The 15,388-nt window shown below is 44.5% G+C and overlaps 1 protein-coding gene across 1 annotated transcript in view; it reads left to right on the top strand.

Annotated features, from left to right (window-relative positions):
- Window positions 1–15,388, top strand: part of lnx2a (ligand of numb-protein X 2a) — a 262,297-nt gene that overhangs the window by 168,963 nt on the left and 77,946 nt on the right. Inside the window, exon 4 of the mRNA XM_070892288.1 lies at window positions 15,049–15,183. Coding sequence (XP_070748389.1) covers window positions 15,049–15,183 — 135 coding nt within the window. The remainder of the gene's footprint in view (window positions 1–15,048; window positions 15,184–15,388) is intronic.

Raw genomic sequence — 15,388 nt, 5'->3', positions numbered from 1 at the left:
TCATTGCTGGCAAAAAGTTGGGCTAATTGCCCACCTACTGTACTTCAATTATACTGGAAAATTTTAAAGCTGGTGCAAACAGACGCAGGAGCCTATTTACACAGCATAAGGTGGGGGGATGAGAAATTTGAGTAATAATTAAAAACAAACACCGAAAAGAACCTACCACGCAGCTGTAAAGGCTCAGTTTAAGGAATGAGATCGTTTTAACCTTTTTTTAAATCTTGCAGTAAATAACTGTACTTACTCCAAAGTATTCCCTGTAAAGCCAAGTACTGTACTTGTCAAATAAATATACTTAGTATCACAGGTTTAATTTACAAGTTCTTTGATGTCGAGTTGAAATGTTTCCTGTTTGGCTAGTAAAAGGAGCACGGCCCCACATGATCCCAGGTATGGTTGTGCACAATGGTGCTCCCCTGGGATCCGTGAGACACCACGCTGTGCACAACTCTGCAGCATTTCAAAGCAACCTCGCGAAGGGGGGTTCATAGCTTGGAAGTGCAGATTCCGTTCCGAGGTTGGCGGCGTACTCCTCAGCTACGCTACCGACTGCAAATTCAGAGCCATATTCTTTGCAAACATTAACAAGCTACCAAAGCAGATAAGTGTTTTTAATACAGCCAAATAAATATTTTACGCTGTCTATAAACATTTATTGCAAATTATAAGATGTGATTGGTAGGTGGTCTAAGTGACAGCCAAATAAAAACAAACTGGTATCTGCCCTTGCCACAGCTTTCTCTGTCATGATGTCTTTCTCCCCATTTTCCTGCTAGATAGCCCTCTTGCATTTCAACATTACTGAGGTAGTTTGTGTGTTGTGAACAAAGGTTTTGTTCGAGATGAATTAATGATGGAAGTTAGACAAAATGTTTTCACACAAAGGGCATTTAGAATGCAGTATTTCAAGTGGTTATCACAATAATGCATTACTACAGGAAACCAAACTAATTGCAGTATTTAGAGGGAATTGGATCAAAACATGAACCACTAAAATACGGGGTGGGGGAGGGAGGAAAGAGAATGCAAATAGGATTAGAGTAGAAAGCTCCAGAGGTACGAAGAGCCAAATGACCTCTTTCTTTGCTGAAATTTCTGATTTATATAAAAATAACTCCAATAGAGTTTTGATCACATTTAAATGGCAATTCGCTGCGCCACCTAAATAACAAAGTACATTTTTTTTCTCAAAGGTTTCATTTTACCAATGCATACATTTTGGGCACTAGCTTAGCAAAAGCTGAAACTTCAATTAATTGTGCCAAATTACCCAAGTAATTATACCTCTTATTGGTTTTGAGCTGGGCAGCTCCTCAAAATTGCATTGGTCCTCCGGACTGCACTATGAGCTTTTAGCAATACATATGCAGCATATAAAACATTTGATACCAACGGCGGGAATTTCCTCAGGGGTTCTCCAAATCGGCCACTGTAACTTCAGCAGAAGATTGGTGGAAATCCGATTTATGTGTCCCTCTGGAGTTTCCGCTAAAGTTGTGGCAGCCAATCTGAAGCACTCCCAAGGAAATTCCTGGCACAAATGTTTAGTAATCGCTGTAATTTTTTAAATTTAAAAAAATAAACTTGCTCAAAGCTGCCACGACGCCAGTAATAAAGACCTCCATTATTGTTATGTTTAAGGAAAACTAATATGATATTGGATATCAGGAGGTGCAGAAAAGCTAACATGGTTGAAATCATGAGTTTCAAAGAGAAAACAGCCTCACAGTGAGTTTCAGTTACACAATTAAACATTGATGGTTTTTCAAATGTAAAATTGTATAAGTTGGGTTTAAAATGGAACTTGTTTCCCTGTCTGAGCTGTTATTTAATGAGATATACTAATATGAGATCATGAGTACTGTATTCGGTAGTTACCTGGTATGGGATGTGACAGTCACTGGGATGTAGAACATTGACATCGGGAATTTCCACAAGGGTTGTTCTGATCTCCCACTGTAAGTTCGGTGGACTATTAGCAGAGACAGCGAAGAAACAGCTGCTTACAGTGTGGCTGGAATCGGAAGTTTTTGAGCTGCCCGGAATAGGGGTGTGGCTGGTAGAGAGGGGGAGGGGTTCCCCTGCACGTTGTGGAGTTTTAACAGTGTGGCACGAGGCCGCAACCACAGTTAGGGTGTGAGCCCTGACCCTGGGGGGGGGAGGGGTGGTCCAATCCCTGACTCTGGCGGGCGGTGGGAGTTGTACAGTGATGTGAGCTTGGGAGGCTGGGAGGAAGCACTCCTGCTCCTTCTGGCCCACAAGGATTTCTCCCCAAGGCTGTCCTTGCCTCGCTTCAGATGCCGGGAATCCTGATGCCTGAGATCCCCGGCCGGTCACAGTTAAACCTGCGCAGGTTAATCAGAGGTTTACAGCCTCATTACAATATTTAAGGTGCCAACCCGTCTCCGTCAAATCCGGAAGTGGGCGGGTTGGCATTGGGATTCACATTTTTAATATTTTAACCTCCCATCGACCCCAACCCACTAATTTTTGGGGGTTTAAATTCTTATATTTTTATAATTAAATCATGTACTTTGAATGCTTTTTGCTGTGGTCAGTGTCTATTAATCAAATTGGAAGGGAAATCGCTGGTTTAAAAAAATAAAATCAAATGGAGATGTTCATGAGTTTTTTTTTTAGGGGCTCCAAGTAGCTGCAATGTTAGGCCAGTGAGACTGCCAAATAAATTCGAGTTGCAATCTGTCTGAACTGACATTTGCACTCGGCTTCCCGTGGAGGAGGAAAGGGTGAGTTTGCCAGTTTGCACTCATCAGCTGCGGTAGGTAGGATGATGTGGTCAGAACATTTCAGTTTTCCTCCATTCAGATTGACCAAGGATTTAGCATCAAACAAGAAATAAGGGATGTGTGCAATAAAGGTACAGCAGTTATCATGGGCGACTTTAATCTACATATTGATTGGGCTAACCAAACTGGTAGCAATGCGGTGGAGGAGGATTTCCTGGAGTGTATTAGGGATGGTTTTCTAGACCAATATGTCGAGGAACCAACTAGAGAGCTGGCCATCCTAGACTGGGTGATGTGTAATGAGAAGGGACTAATTAGCAATTTTGTTGTGCGAGGCCCCTTGGGGAAAAGTGACCATAATATGGTACAATTCTTTATTAAGATGGAGAGTGACACAGTTAATTCGGAAACTAGGGTCCTGAACTTAAGGAAAGGTAACTTCGATGGTATGAGGCGTGAATTGGCTAGAATAGACTGGCAAAGGATACTTAAAGGGTTGACGGTGGATAAGCAATGGTAAACATTTAAAAATCACATGGATGAACTTCAGCAATTGTACATCCCTGTCTGGAGTAAAAATAAAACGAGGAAGGTGGCTCAACCATGGCTTACAAGGGAAATTAAGGATAGTGTTAAATCCAAGGAAGAGGCATATAATTTGGCTAGAAAAAGCAACAAATCTGAGGACTGGGAGAAATTTAGAATTCAACAGAGGCGGAAAATAGAATACGAGAGGAAGCTTGCAGGGAACATAAAAACTGACTGCAAATGCTTCTTTAAAAAGGTGAAGAGAAAAAGATTAGTGAAGACAAACGTAGGTCCCTTGCAGTCAGATTCAGGTGAATTTATAATGGGAAACAAAGAAATGGCAGACCAATTGAACAAATACTTCGGTTCTGTCTTCATGAAGGAAGACACAAATAACCTTTCAATTGTACTAGGGGAGAGTAGGTTAGTGAGAAGGAGGAACTGAAGGCTATCCTTATTAGGCGGGAAATTGTGTTAGGGAAATTGATGGGATTGAAGGCCGATAAATCCCCGGGGCCTGATAGTCTGTATCCCAGAGTACTTAAGAAAGTGGCCCTAGAGATAGTGGATGCATTGCTGATCATTTTCCAACAGTCTATCGACTCTGGATCAGTTCCTATGGAATGGATGTTAGCTAATGTCACACCACTTTTTAAAAAAGGAGGGAGAGAGAAAACAGGTAATTATAGACTGGTTAGCCTGACATCAGTAGTGGGGAAAATGTTGGAATCAATTATTAAAGATGAAATAGCAGTGCATTTGGAAAGCAGTGACAGGATCGGTCCAAGTCAGCATGGATTTATGAAAGGGAATTCATGCTTGACAAATCTTCTAGAATTTTTTGAGGATGTAACTAGTAGTGTGAATAAGGGAGAACCAGTGGATGGGGTGTATTTGGACTTTCAAAAGGCTTTTGACAAGGTCCCGCACAAGAGATTGGTGTGGAAAATCAAAGCGTATGGTATTGGGGGTAATGTACTGACGTGGATAGCGAACTGGTTACAGGAAGCAGAGAGTCGGGATAAACGGGTCCTTTTCAGAATGGCAGGCAGTCACTACTGGAGTGCCGCAGGGCTCAGTGCTGGGACCCCAGCTCTTTACAATATACATTAACGATTTAGATGAAGGAATTGAGTGCAAGATCTCCAAGGATGACACTAAACTGGATGGCGGCGTGAGCTGTGAGGAGGACGCTAAGAAGCTGCAGGGTGACTTGGGCAGATTAGGTGAGTGGGCAAATGCATGGCAGATGCAGTATAATGTGGATAAATGTGAGGTTATCCATTTTGTGGGCAAAAACACGGGCAGAATATTATCTGGATGGCGGCAGATTAGGAAAAAGGGAGATGCAACGAGACCTGGGTGTCATGGTTTATCAGTCACTGAAAGTGGGCATGCAAGTACAGCAGGCAGTGAAGAAGGCAGATGGTATGTTGGCCTTCATTGCTAGGGTATTTGAGTATAGGAGCAGGGAGGCCATACTGCAGTTGTACAGGGCCTTAGTGAGGCCTCACCTGGAATATTGTGTACAGTTTTGGTCTCCTAATCTGAGGAAGGACGTTCTTGCTATTGAGGGAGCGCAACGAAAGTTTACCAGACTGATTCCAGGGATGGCTGGACTGTCATACAAGGAGAGACTGGATCAACTGGACCTTTATTCACTGGACTTTAGAAGGATGAGAGGGGATCTCATAGAAACATATAAGATTCTGACGGGACTGGACAGGTTAGATGCGGGAAGAATGTTCCCGATGTTGGGGAAGTCCAGAACCAGGGGACATAGTCTTCGGATAAGGGGTAGGCCATTTAGGACAGAGATGAGAAGAAACTTCTTCACACAGAGAGTTGTTAACTTGTGGAATTCCCTGCCACAGAGAGTTGTTGATGCCAGTTCATTGGATATATTCAAGAGGGAGTTAGATATGGCCCTTACGGCTAAGGGGATCAAGGGGTATGGAGAGAAAGCAGGAAAGGGATACTGAGGGAATGATCAGCCATGATCTTATTGAATGGCGGTGCAGGCTCGCAGGGGCAAATGGTAGTCTACTGCACCTATTTTCTATGTTTCTATCAACAGCACCTGTTGGGATATCAGTCCAGCGGACTGGGAGAGCTATAAAAAGCAACAAAGGGGTACAAAGAAAGCAATGAGAGATTCAGAAAGGGAATATGAAAAAAAATTTGCAAGGAATATATTTATATAATATATAAGGAGAAAAAGAGTGTTAAAGGAAAATGGGGACCCATTAAAGATGTAGGTGAGACTATAATAAAATTACTTTGTATGCATTTTCACAGTGGAGGAATAGGACAAAATATCAGAGTTCCGTGGGAACCTAAAACTAGGCAAAGGGGAGGAATTTAGTGAGTTTAATATAAGTAAAAATAAAATTAATGGAGAAAATAATGGAACGAAAGAAAGACAAAGCTCCAAGACTTGATACCTTCAACCCCAGCGATTTAAAAGAAATAGGTGAGGAACTTACAGATGAGTTAGTCATTATTGTCCAAAGCTCTCTGGATTCAGGTATTGTGCCTTTGGATTGGAAGACTGCAAACATCACTCCGTTATTTAAGAAGTGAGGGAAGGAGAAATCACATAACTACAGACTACAAAATGAGAGCGTTTGAATTGGAGGTAACTTTGTGACATGGGTTGGTAATTGGTTGGGAGGTAGGAGACTGAGCGTAAGGATAAAGGGCATTCTCTAATTGATTTGTGAGATGTGACAAGTGGTGTCTGTGCCAGGGCCTCAGCTTTTCATCACATATATTAATGATTTGGATGAAGGACTGGAGAGTTGTATATCCAAGTTTGCGGATGATGCTAAGTTATGAGGCACAGTAAGGTGTCGATGGGAGCAGGATATTACATCATCATAGGGACTGGAGAGTTGTATATCGAGGAAGAATTTGGAATCGAGGAAGATTTGTTTCCACTCCTAAAGTGAGTCCTTTGGTGGCTGAACAATCCAATACGAGAGCCACAGACCCTGTCACAGGTGGGACAGACATTCGTCGGGGGAAGGGTGGGTGGGACTGATTTGCCGCACGCTCCTTCCACTGCCTGACCTCTTCACTCTCGCAGCAACAAAGATTCGAAGAGCTCAATGCCCTCCCGGATGCACTTTCTCCACCTAGGGCGGTCTTCGGCCAGGGTCTCCCAGGTGTCGGTGGTGATGTCGCACTATACCACGGAGGCTTTGAGGGTATCCTTGGAATGTTTCCGCTGCCCACCTTTGGCTCGTTTGCCGTGAAGGAGCTCCGCATAGATTAATTGCTTAAGGAGTCTCTTGTCTGGCATGCAAACAATGTGGCCTGCCCAGCAAAGCTGATCGAGTGTGATCAGTGCTTCAATGCTGGGGATGTTAACCTGGGCGAGGACACTGATGTTGGTGCGCCTGTCCTCCCAGGGGATCATGCGGAGACATCGTTGGTGATATATCTTCAGCGACTTGAGGTGTCTTCTGTACATTGTCCATGCCTCTGATCCATACAGGAGGGTGGGTATTACTACAGCCCTGTAGACCATGAGCTTGGTGGTAGATTTGAGGGCCTGGTCTTCAAACACTCTTTTCCTCAGGCGGCCAAAGGCTGCACTGGCGCACTGGAGGCGATGTTGAATCTCCACATCAATGTTTGCCTTTGTTGATAAGAGGCTCCCGAGATATGGGAAATGGTCCACGTTGTCTAGGGCCGCGCAGTGAATCTTGATGACTGGGGGGGGCAATGTTGTGCGGTGAGGACAGACTGGTGGAGGACCTTTGTCTTACGGATGTTAAGCGTAAGGCCCATGCTTTCGTATGCCTCGGTGAATACATCAATTATATCCTGGAGTTCAGCCTCAGAATGTGCGCAGACGCAGGCGTCGTCCACGTTTTGCAGCTCGACGACAGAGGTTGGGGTAGTCTTGGACCTGGCCTGGAGGCGGCATAGGTTAAACAGCTTCCCACTTGTTCTGTAGTTTAGTTCCACTCCAGCAGCGGGCTTGTTGACTGTGAGATGGAGCATGGCAGCGAGGAATATTTAGAGTGATGACGCAGCCCTGTTTGACCCCGGTCCGGATGTGGATTGGGTCTGTAGTGCAACCGCTGGTAAGGATCACGGCCTGCATGTCGTCGTGGAGCAGGCGAAGAATGCTGACAAACTTTTGGGGGCATCCAAAACGGAGGAGGATGCTCCACATGCCCTCACAGTTGACAGTGTCAAAGACCTTTGCAAGATCGAAAAAGGCCATGTATAAGGGCTGGCGCTGCTCCCTGCATTTTTCCTGCAGCTGTCTCGCTGCATAGATCATGTCCGTTGTGCCCCGTAGGAGACAAAATCCGCACTATGACTCCGGGAGGAGCTCCTCGGCCACAGGGGGAAGACGGTTGAGGAGGACTCTAGCGATGACTTTCCCAGTGGCTGATAGCAGGGAGATTCCCCTGTAGTTGCCGCAGTCGGACTTGTCCCCTTTTTTAAAGATGGTCATGATCACTGCATCTCTGAGATCTCCCAGCATGCTCTCCTCCCTCCAGATGAGAGAGATGAGGTCATGTATCCATGCCAACATCGCCACTCACCCATATTTTAGCACCTCAGCAGGAATTCCATCTGCACCCGTAGCCTTGTTATTCTTGAGCTGTTTTATGGCTTTTCCTACCTCGTGCAGCTTTGGAGTTTCACTGAGGTGGTGGCGGGTGGCATGCTGCAGGATGGAGTTGAGAACACTCGAGTCAAAGGCGGAGTCTCGATTGAGGAGATCTTCAAAGTGCTCCTTCCAACGGGCCCTGACAGCCTCGGTGTCCTTGATGAGTGTTTCCCCATTCTTGGCCAGGAGTGGGGTGGGAGTTTGGACCGTCGTTGGCCTTAACTGCAATGAAGAATCCTCACATATCGTGGCTGTCGGCCAGTTGTTGTATCTCCTGTGCTTTCTCCATCCACCACCTGTTCTTTAGGTCACGTTATTTTTGTTGGACCTCAGCCTTGAGCCATCTGTAATGTTGCTTTGCAGCTCCCGAGTTGCGTTGTTGCTTGAGGCTCAGAAATGCTCTGCGCTTACGATCTATTAGTTCTTGGAGCTCCTGATCATTTTCATCAAACCAGTCCTGGTGTGTTCTGGTTGAGTAACCACAGGCACTGGTTATGGAGACCTGGAGGGCAGATCAAGCGCTGTGGACATTCAGCATCTCAGGGTCATCAAGGCATGCCAGATTAGTTGTGAGGCGCTGGCTGTGTAGGGCTCTTTTAGCTGGGTCTTCAAGTGCCCCGGCATTAACTTTTTTGCGGCACTGCTTCTGCTGTCCCCTCTGCTTTGGGGCTATGTTTATATTGATGATGGATCAGATTAGGCAATGATCCGTCCAGCAGTCGTCAGCTCCTATCATGGCGCGGGTGATGCGCACATCCTTGCGATCCCTGGCTCAGACGATGACATAGTCGAGCAGGTGCCAGCGTTTGGAGCGAGGGTGTTGCCACGATGCCTTGTATTTGTCCCTCTGGCGGAACAGGGTGTTGGTGATGAGGAGTTTGTGTTCTAGACATTTTGTCAGGGTAGGGTACCGCTGGAGTTGGCTTTCCCTACCCCCTCGCTGCCAATCACGCCTCCCGAGAGGGCTGTGTCTTTGCCGACCCTGGCATGAAACATAGAAACATAGAAAATAGGTGCAGGAGTAGGCCATTCAGCCCTTCGAGCCTACACCACCATTCAATAAGATCATGGCTGATCATTCACCTCAGTACCCCTTTCCTGCTTTCTCTCCATACCCCTTGATCCCTTTAGCCATAACGGCAGTATCTAACTCCCTCTTGAATATATCCAATGAACTGGCATCAACAACTCTCTGCGGTAGAGAATTCCACAGGTTAACAACACTCTGAGTGAAGAAGTTTCTCCTCATCTCAGTCCTAAATGGCTTACCCTTTATCCTTAGAATGTGTCCCCTGACTCTGGACTTCCCCAACATCGGGAACATTCTTCCTGTATCTAACCTGTCCAGTCCCGTCAGAATTTTACATGTTTCTATGAGATCTCCTCTCATCCTTCTAAACTCCAGTGAATACAGGCCCAGTCGATCCAGTCTCTCTTCATATGTCAGTCCTGCCATCCCGGGAATCAGTCTGGTGAACCTTAACTGACCCCCTCAATAGCAAGAATGTCCTTCCTCAGATTAGGAGACCAAAAAGAACACAATATTGCAGGTGAGGCCTCACCAAGGCCCTGTACAACTGCAGTAAGACTTCCCTGCTCCTATACTCAAATCCCTTAGCTATGAAGGCTATCATACCATTTGCCTTCTTCACCGCCTGCTGTACCTGCATGCCAACTTTCAATGACTGATGTACCATGACACCCAGGTCTCGCACCTCCCTTTTTCCTAATCTGTCACCATTCAGATAATCTTCTGCCTTCGTGTTTTTGCCACCAAAGTGAATAACCTCACATTTATCCACATTATACTGCATCTGCCATGCATTTTCCCACTCACCTAACCTGTCCAAGTCACCCTGCAGCCTCTTAGCATCCTCCTCGCAGCTCATACCACCACCCAGCTTAGTGTCATCTGAAAACTTTGAGAAATTACATTAAATTCCTTCATCTAAATCATTAATGTATATTGTAAATAGCTGGGGTTCCAGCACTGAGCCCTGCGGCCCCCCACGAGTCACTGCCTGCCATTCTGAAAAGGACCTGTTTATCCAGACTCTCTGCTTCCTGTCTGCCAACCAGTTTTCTATCCACGTCAGTACATTACCCCAATTCCATGTGCTTTAATTTTGCACACCAATTTCTTGTGTGGGACCTTGTCAAAAGCCTTTTGAAAGTCCAAATGCACCACATCCACTGGTTCTCCCTTATCCACTCTACTAGTTACATCCTCAAAAAATTCTAGAAGATTTGTCAAGCATGAATTCCCTTTCATAAATCCATGCTGACTGGAACCGATCCTGTCACTGCTTTCCAAATGCGCTGCTATTTCATCTTTAATAATTGATTCCAACATTTTTCCCACTGCTGATGTCAGGCTAACCGGTCTATAATTACCTGTTTTCTCTCCCTCCTTTTTAAAAAAGTTGTGTGTCATTAGCTACCCTCCAGTCCATAGGAACTGATCCAGAGTCGATAGACTGTTGGAAAATGATGATCAATGCATCCACTATTTCTAGGGCCACTTCCTTAAGTACTCTGGGATGCAGACTATCAGGCCCCGGAGATTTATCGGCCTTCAATCCCATCAATTTCCCTAACACAATTTCCCGCCTAATAAGGATTTCCTTCAGTTCCTCCTTCTCACTAGACCCTTGGTCCCCTAGTATTTCCGGAAGGTTATTTGTGTCTTTCTTTGTGAAGACAGCACCAAAGTATTAGTTCAACTGGTCTGCCATTTCTTTGTTCCCCGTTATAAATTCACCTGAATCTGACTGCAAGGGACCTACATTTGTCTTCACCAATCTTTTTCTCTTCACATATCTATAGAAGCTTTTGCAGACAGTTTTTATGTTCCCAGCAAGCTTCCTCTCATACTCTATTTCCCCCCCTCCTAATTAAACCCTTTGTTGAATTCTAAATTTTTTCCCAGTCCTCAGGTTTGCTGCTTTTTCTGGCAAATTTATATGCCTCTCCCTTGGATTTAACACTATCCTTAATTTTCCTTGTTAGCCACGGTTGAACCATCTTCCCCGTTTCATTTTTACTCCAGACAGTGATGTACAATTGTTGAAGTTCATCCATGTGATCTTTGCCATTGCCTATCCACCATCAACCCTTTAAGTATCATTTGCCAGTCTATTCTAGCCAATTCATGTCTCATACCATCGAAGTTACCTTTCCTTAAGTTCAGGACCCTAGTCTCTGAATTAACTGTGTCACTCTCCATCTTAATAAAGAGTTCTACCATATTATGGTCACTCTTCCCCAAGGGGTCTCGCACAGCAAGATTGCTAATTAGTCCTTTCTCATTACACATTATCCAGTCTAGGATGGCCAGCCCTCTAGTTGGTTCCTTGACATATTGGTCCAGAAAACCATTCCTAATACACTCCAGGAAATCCTCCTCCACTGTATTGCTACCAGTTTGGTTAGTCCAATCTATATGTAGATTAAAGTTGCCCATGATAACTGCCAAACCTTTATTGCATGCATCCCTAATTTCTTGTTTGATGCTGTCCCCAACCTCGCTACTACTGTTTGGTGGTCTGTACACAACTCCGACTAGCGTTTTCTGCCCTTTGATATTCCACAGCTCCACCCATATCCACATCATCCAAGCTAATGTCCTTCCTTACTATTGTGTTAATTTCCTCTTTAACCAGCAACGCTACCCCACCTCCTTTTCCTTTCTGTCTATCCTTCCTAAATGTTGAATACTCCTGGATGTTGAGTTCCCAGCCTTGGTCACCCTGGAGCCATGCCTCCGTGATGCCAATTATATCATATTCGTTAATTGCTGCCTGCGCAGTTAATTCGTCCAACTTATTATGAAGTCACCTAGGAGGATCAATTTGTCGCCTGTGGGGACGCGGGGCAGGGATGTCTCGAGGTTGGAATAAAAACCCTCTTTAGCCTCATCAGTTGCATTTAGTGTTGGGGCGTACGCACTGATGACTCTGACGCATTGGTTGCGGGATAGGGTAAGGCGAAGAGTCATGAGGCATTCGTTAACCCCGCAGGGGAGTCTTTGAGGCGTTCATTTTTGACGGCGAAGCCGACTCCATGAAGGCAGTGGTCTTCCTCTGGTTTTCCTTTCCAGAAAAAGGTGTAACATCCACCAAGTTCCTTGAGCTGGCCTTCCCCTGCCCGCCGGGTCTCGCATAGGGCGGAGATGTCAATGTCAAAACGTCTAAGTTCCCGGGCAACTATGGCAGTGCAGCGTTCCGGCCTGTTGCTGTTGGAATTGTCCATGAAGGTCCTGACATTCCAGGTCCCGAACTTCACATTAGCAAGGTGGAAGATGCCTGTGCATGAGTTCTTTTAACGTGTGGTGGCCACTGCTTACCGGCAACCACACGGGCTTAGCTGAGCAAGGTCTTGGTCCAGTGGCAAGGGGGTACAAAACGACTGGAGACCAGGCACTGCTGTATAAGCCTAATTGCCTACGGTGAGGTGTTGGCCGCAAACTCAGCGCCGAGTAGCGCCATTGATGGTGGATGGCCCGAGGCTTGGTTGGGCGGCAGGCATTAGGAAGATCAGCTGTCCGCTGGGGTTCCGAGGGATGTTTTGGAAAGTTTCTTCCAAGGTTAAGAATTTCCCCACAGGTTTCCAGGTTGTTTTAAAAGTTTAAAAGTTTAAAAGTATTTCCATATTACAAAGAGGCATAGACAGACTAAGTGATTGGGCAAAACTATAGCAGATTGACTTCAATGTGGGAAAGTGTGATGCCATCCACTTTGGATCTAAGAAAGACAAATTGGAGCATTTTCTTAATGATGAGAGACTAGGAGCTGTGCAGGAACAAAGGTGTTGATGAGTCTGTGTACACAACTCACTAAAAGCTAGTGCACAGGTACAAAAAATAAACAAATTGCTAATGAGATTTTGGCCTTTATCTCCAGATAGTTGGAATTCATTTATAAAGCCTTGGTCAGACATCAGACATCATCAGACATCATCTGGAGGACTGTGTTCAGTTCTGGGCACCAAACTTCAGGAAGGATATATTAGCCTAGGCGAGTATGGCACAGATTCACCAAAATGATGTTGGGGCTTAAAGGATTAAATTATAAGGACAGGTTCCATAAACTTGGCTTGTATTCCCTTAAGTTTTAACAGTTGATGGGCAATCTAATTAACATGTTTAAAATGATAAAGGGATTCAATTGGATAGATGCAGAGAAACTACTTTGTCTGGTGGGGTAAACTAGAACAAGACGACATTTTCTTAGAATTATATTTAGGCCACTTAGAAGTGAAATCACAAAGGCTAGTGGAAATCTGGAACTCTCTCTTCCCCAAAAGGCTGTGGATGCTGAAATTTTCAGCCACAATATAATTGAATGGTAGAACAAAATTGAGGGACTAAATGGCTTACTCTTGTTCCTATTTTGATATGTAACTAGACTCACCTACTCGCAAAACTAAGGAAAATAACATGCATGCAGAAGCTTCACTTTTTTGAGATATAGCAGGGAGGAATTATTTTTGACTCTGATCAGTCAAAGGATGTATTCAAATTATATATGACCCTACTTAAAAAAGGAGGCAGACAAAAAGCAGGAAACTCTAGACCAGTTAGCCTAACATCTGTGTAAAATGTTGGAGTCCATTTTCAAAGAAGCAGTAGCAGGACATTTGGAAAAGCAAAATTCGGTCAGGCAGAGTCAGCATGGATTTATGAAGGGGCAGTCATGTTTGACAAATTTGCTGGAGTTCTTTGAAGATGTAACCAACAGGGCGGATAAAGGGAAACCAGTGGATGTGGTGTATTTGGACTTCCAGAAGGCATTTGACAAGATACCATATAAAAGGTTACTGCTCAAGATAAAAGTTCACGGCGTTAGGGGTAATATATTAGCATGGATAGAGGATTGGCTAACTAACAGAAAACAGAGAGTCGGGATAAATGGTTCATTCTCCGGTTGGCAATCAGTAACTAGTGGGATGCCGCAGGGATCACTGCTGGGACTTCAACTATGTACAATCTATATAAACGACTTGAAAGAAGGGACTGAGTGTAACGTAGCCAAGTTTGCTGATGATACAAAGATGGGAGGAAAAGCAATGTGTGAGGACACAAAAAATCTGCAAAAAGACATAGACAGGCTTAAGTACTCTGGGATGCAGACTATCAGGTCCTGGGGATTTATCGGCCTTCAGTCCCATCAATTTCCCTAACACCATTTCCTGACTAATAACGATTTCCCTCAGTTCCCCCTTCTCGCTAGACCCTCGGTCCCTTAGTATTTTCGGGAGGTTATTCGTGTCTTCCTTAGTGAAGACAGAAATGAAGTATTTGTTCAATTGGCCTGCCATTTCCTTGTTCCCCCATTATGAATTCACCTGATTCTGATTGCAAGGGACCTACATTAGTCTTCACTAATCTTTTTCTCTTCACATATCTATAGAAGCTTTTGCAGTTAGTTTTTAATGTTCCCTGCAAGCTTACTCTCATACTCTATTTTCCCTCTCCTAATTAAACCCTTAGTCCTCCTCTGCTGAATTCTAAATTTCTCCCAGTCCTCAGGTTTGCTGCTTTTTCTGGCCAATTTATATGCCTTTTCCTTGGATTTAACACTTTCCCTAATTTCCCTTGTTAGCCACGGTTGAGCCACCTTCCCTTTTTTATTCTTATGCCACACAGGGATGCACAATTGTTGTAGTTCATCCATTTGATATTTAAATATCTGCCATTGCCTATCCACTGTCAACCCTTTAAGTATCATTCTCCAGTCTATCCTAGCCAATTCACATCTCATACCATTGAAGTTTCCTTTCTTTAAGTTCAGGACCGTAGTCTCTGAATTAACTGTGTCACTCTCCATCTTAATGAAGAATTCTATCATATTATGGTCACTCTTACCCAGCACGACCAGATTGCTAATTAATCCTCTCTCGTTGCACAAGACCCAGTCTAGGATGGCCTGCTCTCTAGTTGGTTCCTTGACATATTGGTCTAGAAAACCATCCCTTATACATTCCAGGAAATCCTCCTCCACAGCATTGCTACCAGTTTGGTGGAGCAGGCTCGAGGGGCCGTATGGCCTACTCCTGCTCCTATTTCTTATGTTCTTACATTCTTATTTCTGGGACTATAGAATAGTTTTTAAAGTGAATTTATTTCTGGATCTGCAGGTATTCGTTTTATGGATATTCAGCCAATCCGTTCTAAAAGGCAACTGACAAATTCCAGCATTCATCTTCACCGAACAAACAGCACTGCAAGCTGGGATCTCCGAGAGGAACTCCAGAATCCAACTACAGAGGAAGGTGGTCTTACCCTTTATTCTTGCTTGCATTTTAAACAGCTGCCCTAGAATCACATTCTCAAAATGTTGTTCCCCAGCTTTGTGCTTAATATTGTATTATCATTGTCAACTAGCCAATCTCTCAGGACAGGCACGTGATAAGCCTGAGAATATTGTCACTCTCTTACCTATCTTTGTGTTGCTGCTTCTCACTGTCTCTCCTTTTG

The sequence above is a fragment of the Pristiophorus japonicus genome, chromosome 10 (genome assembly GCF_044704955.1).
Source record: "Pristiophorus japonicus isolate sPriJap1 chromosome 10, sPriJap1.hap1, whole genome shotgun sequence".
Classification (NCBI taxonomy): Eukaryota; Metazoa; Chordata; class Chondrichthyes; family Pristiophoridae; genus Pristiophorus; species Pristiophorus japonicus.
Note: the sequence above shows the minus strand (reverse complement) of the source record. Positions and strands in the feature narration are given on the sequence as shown.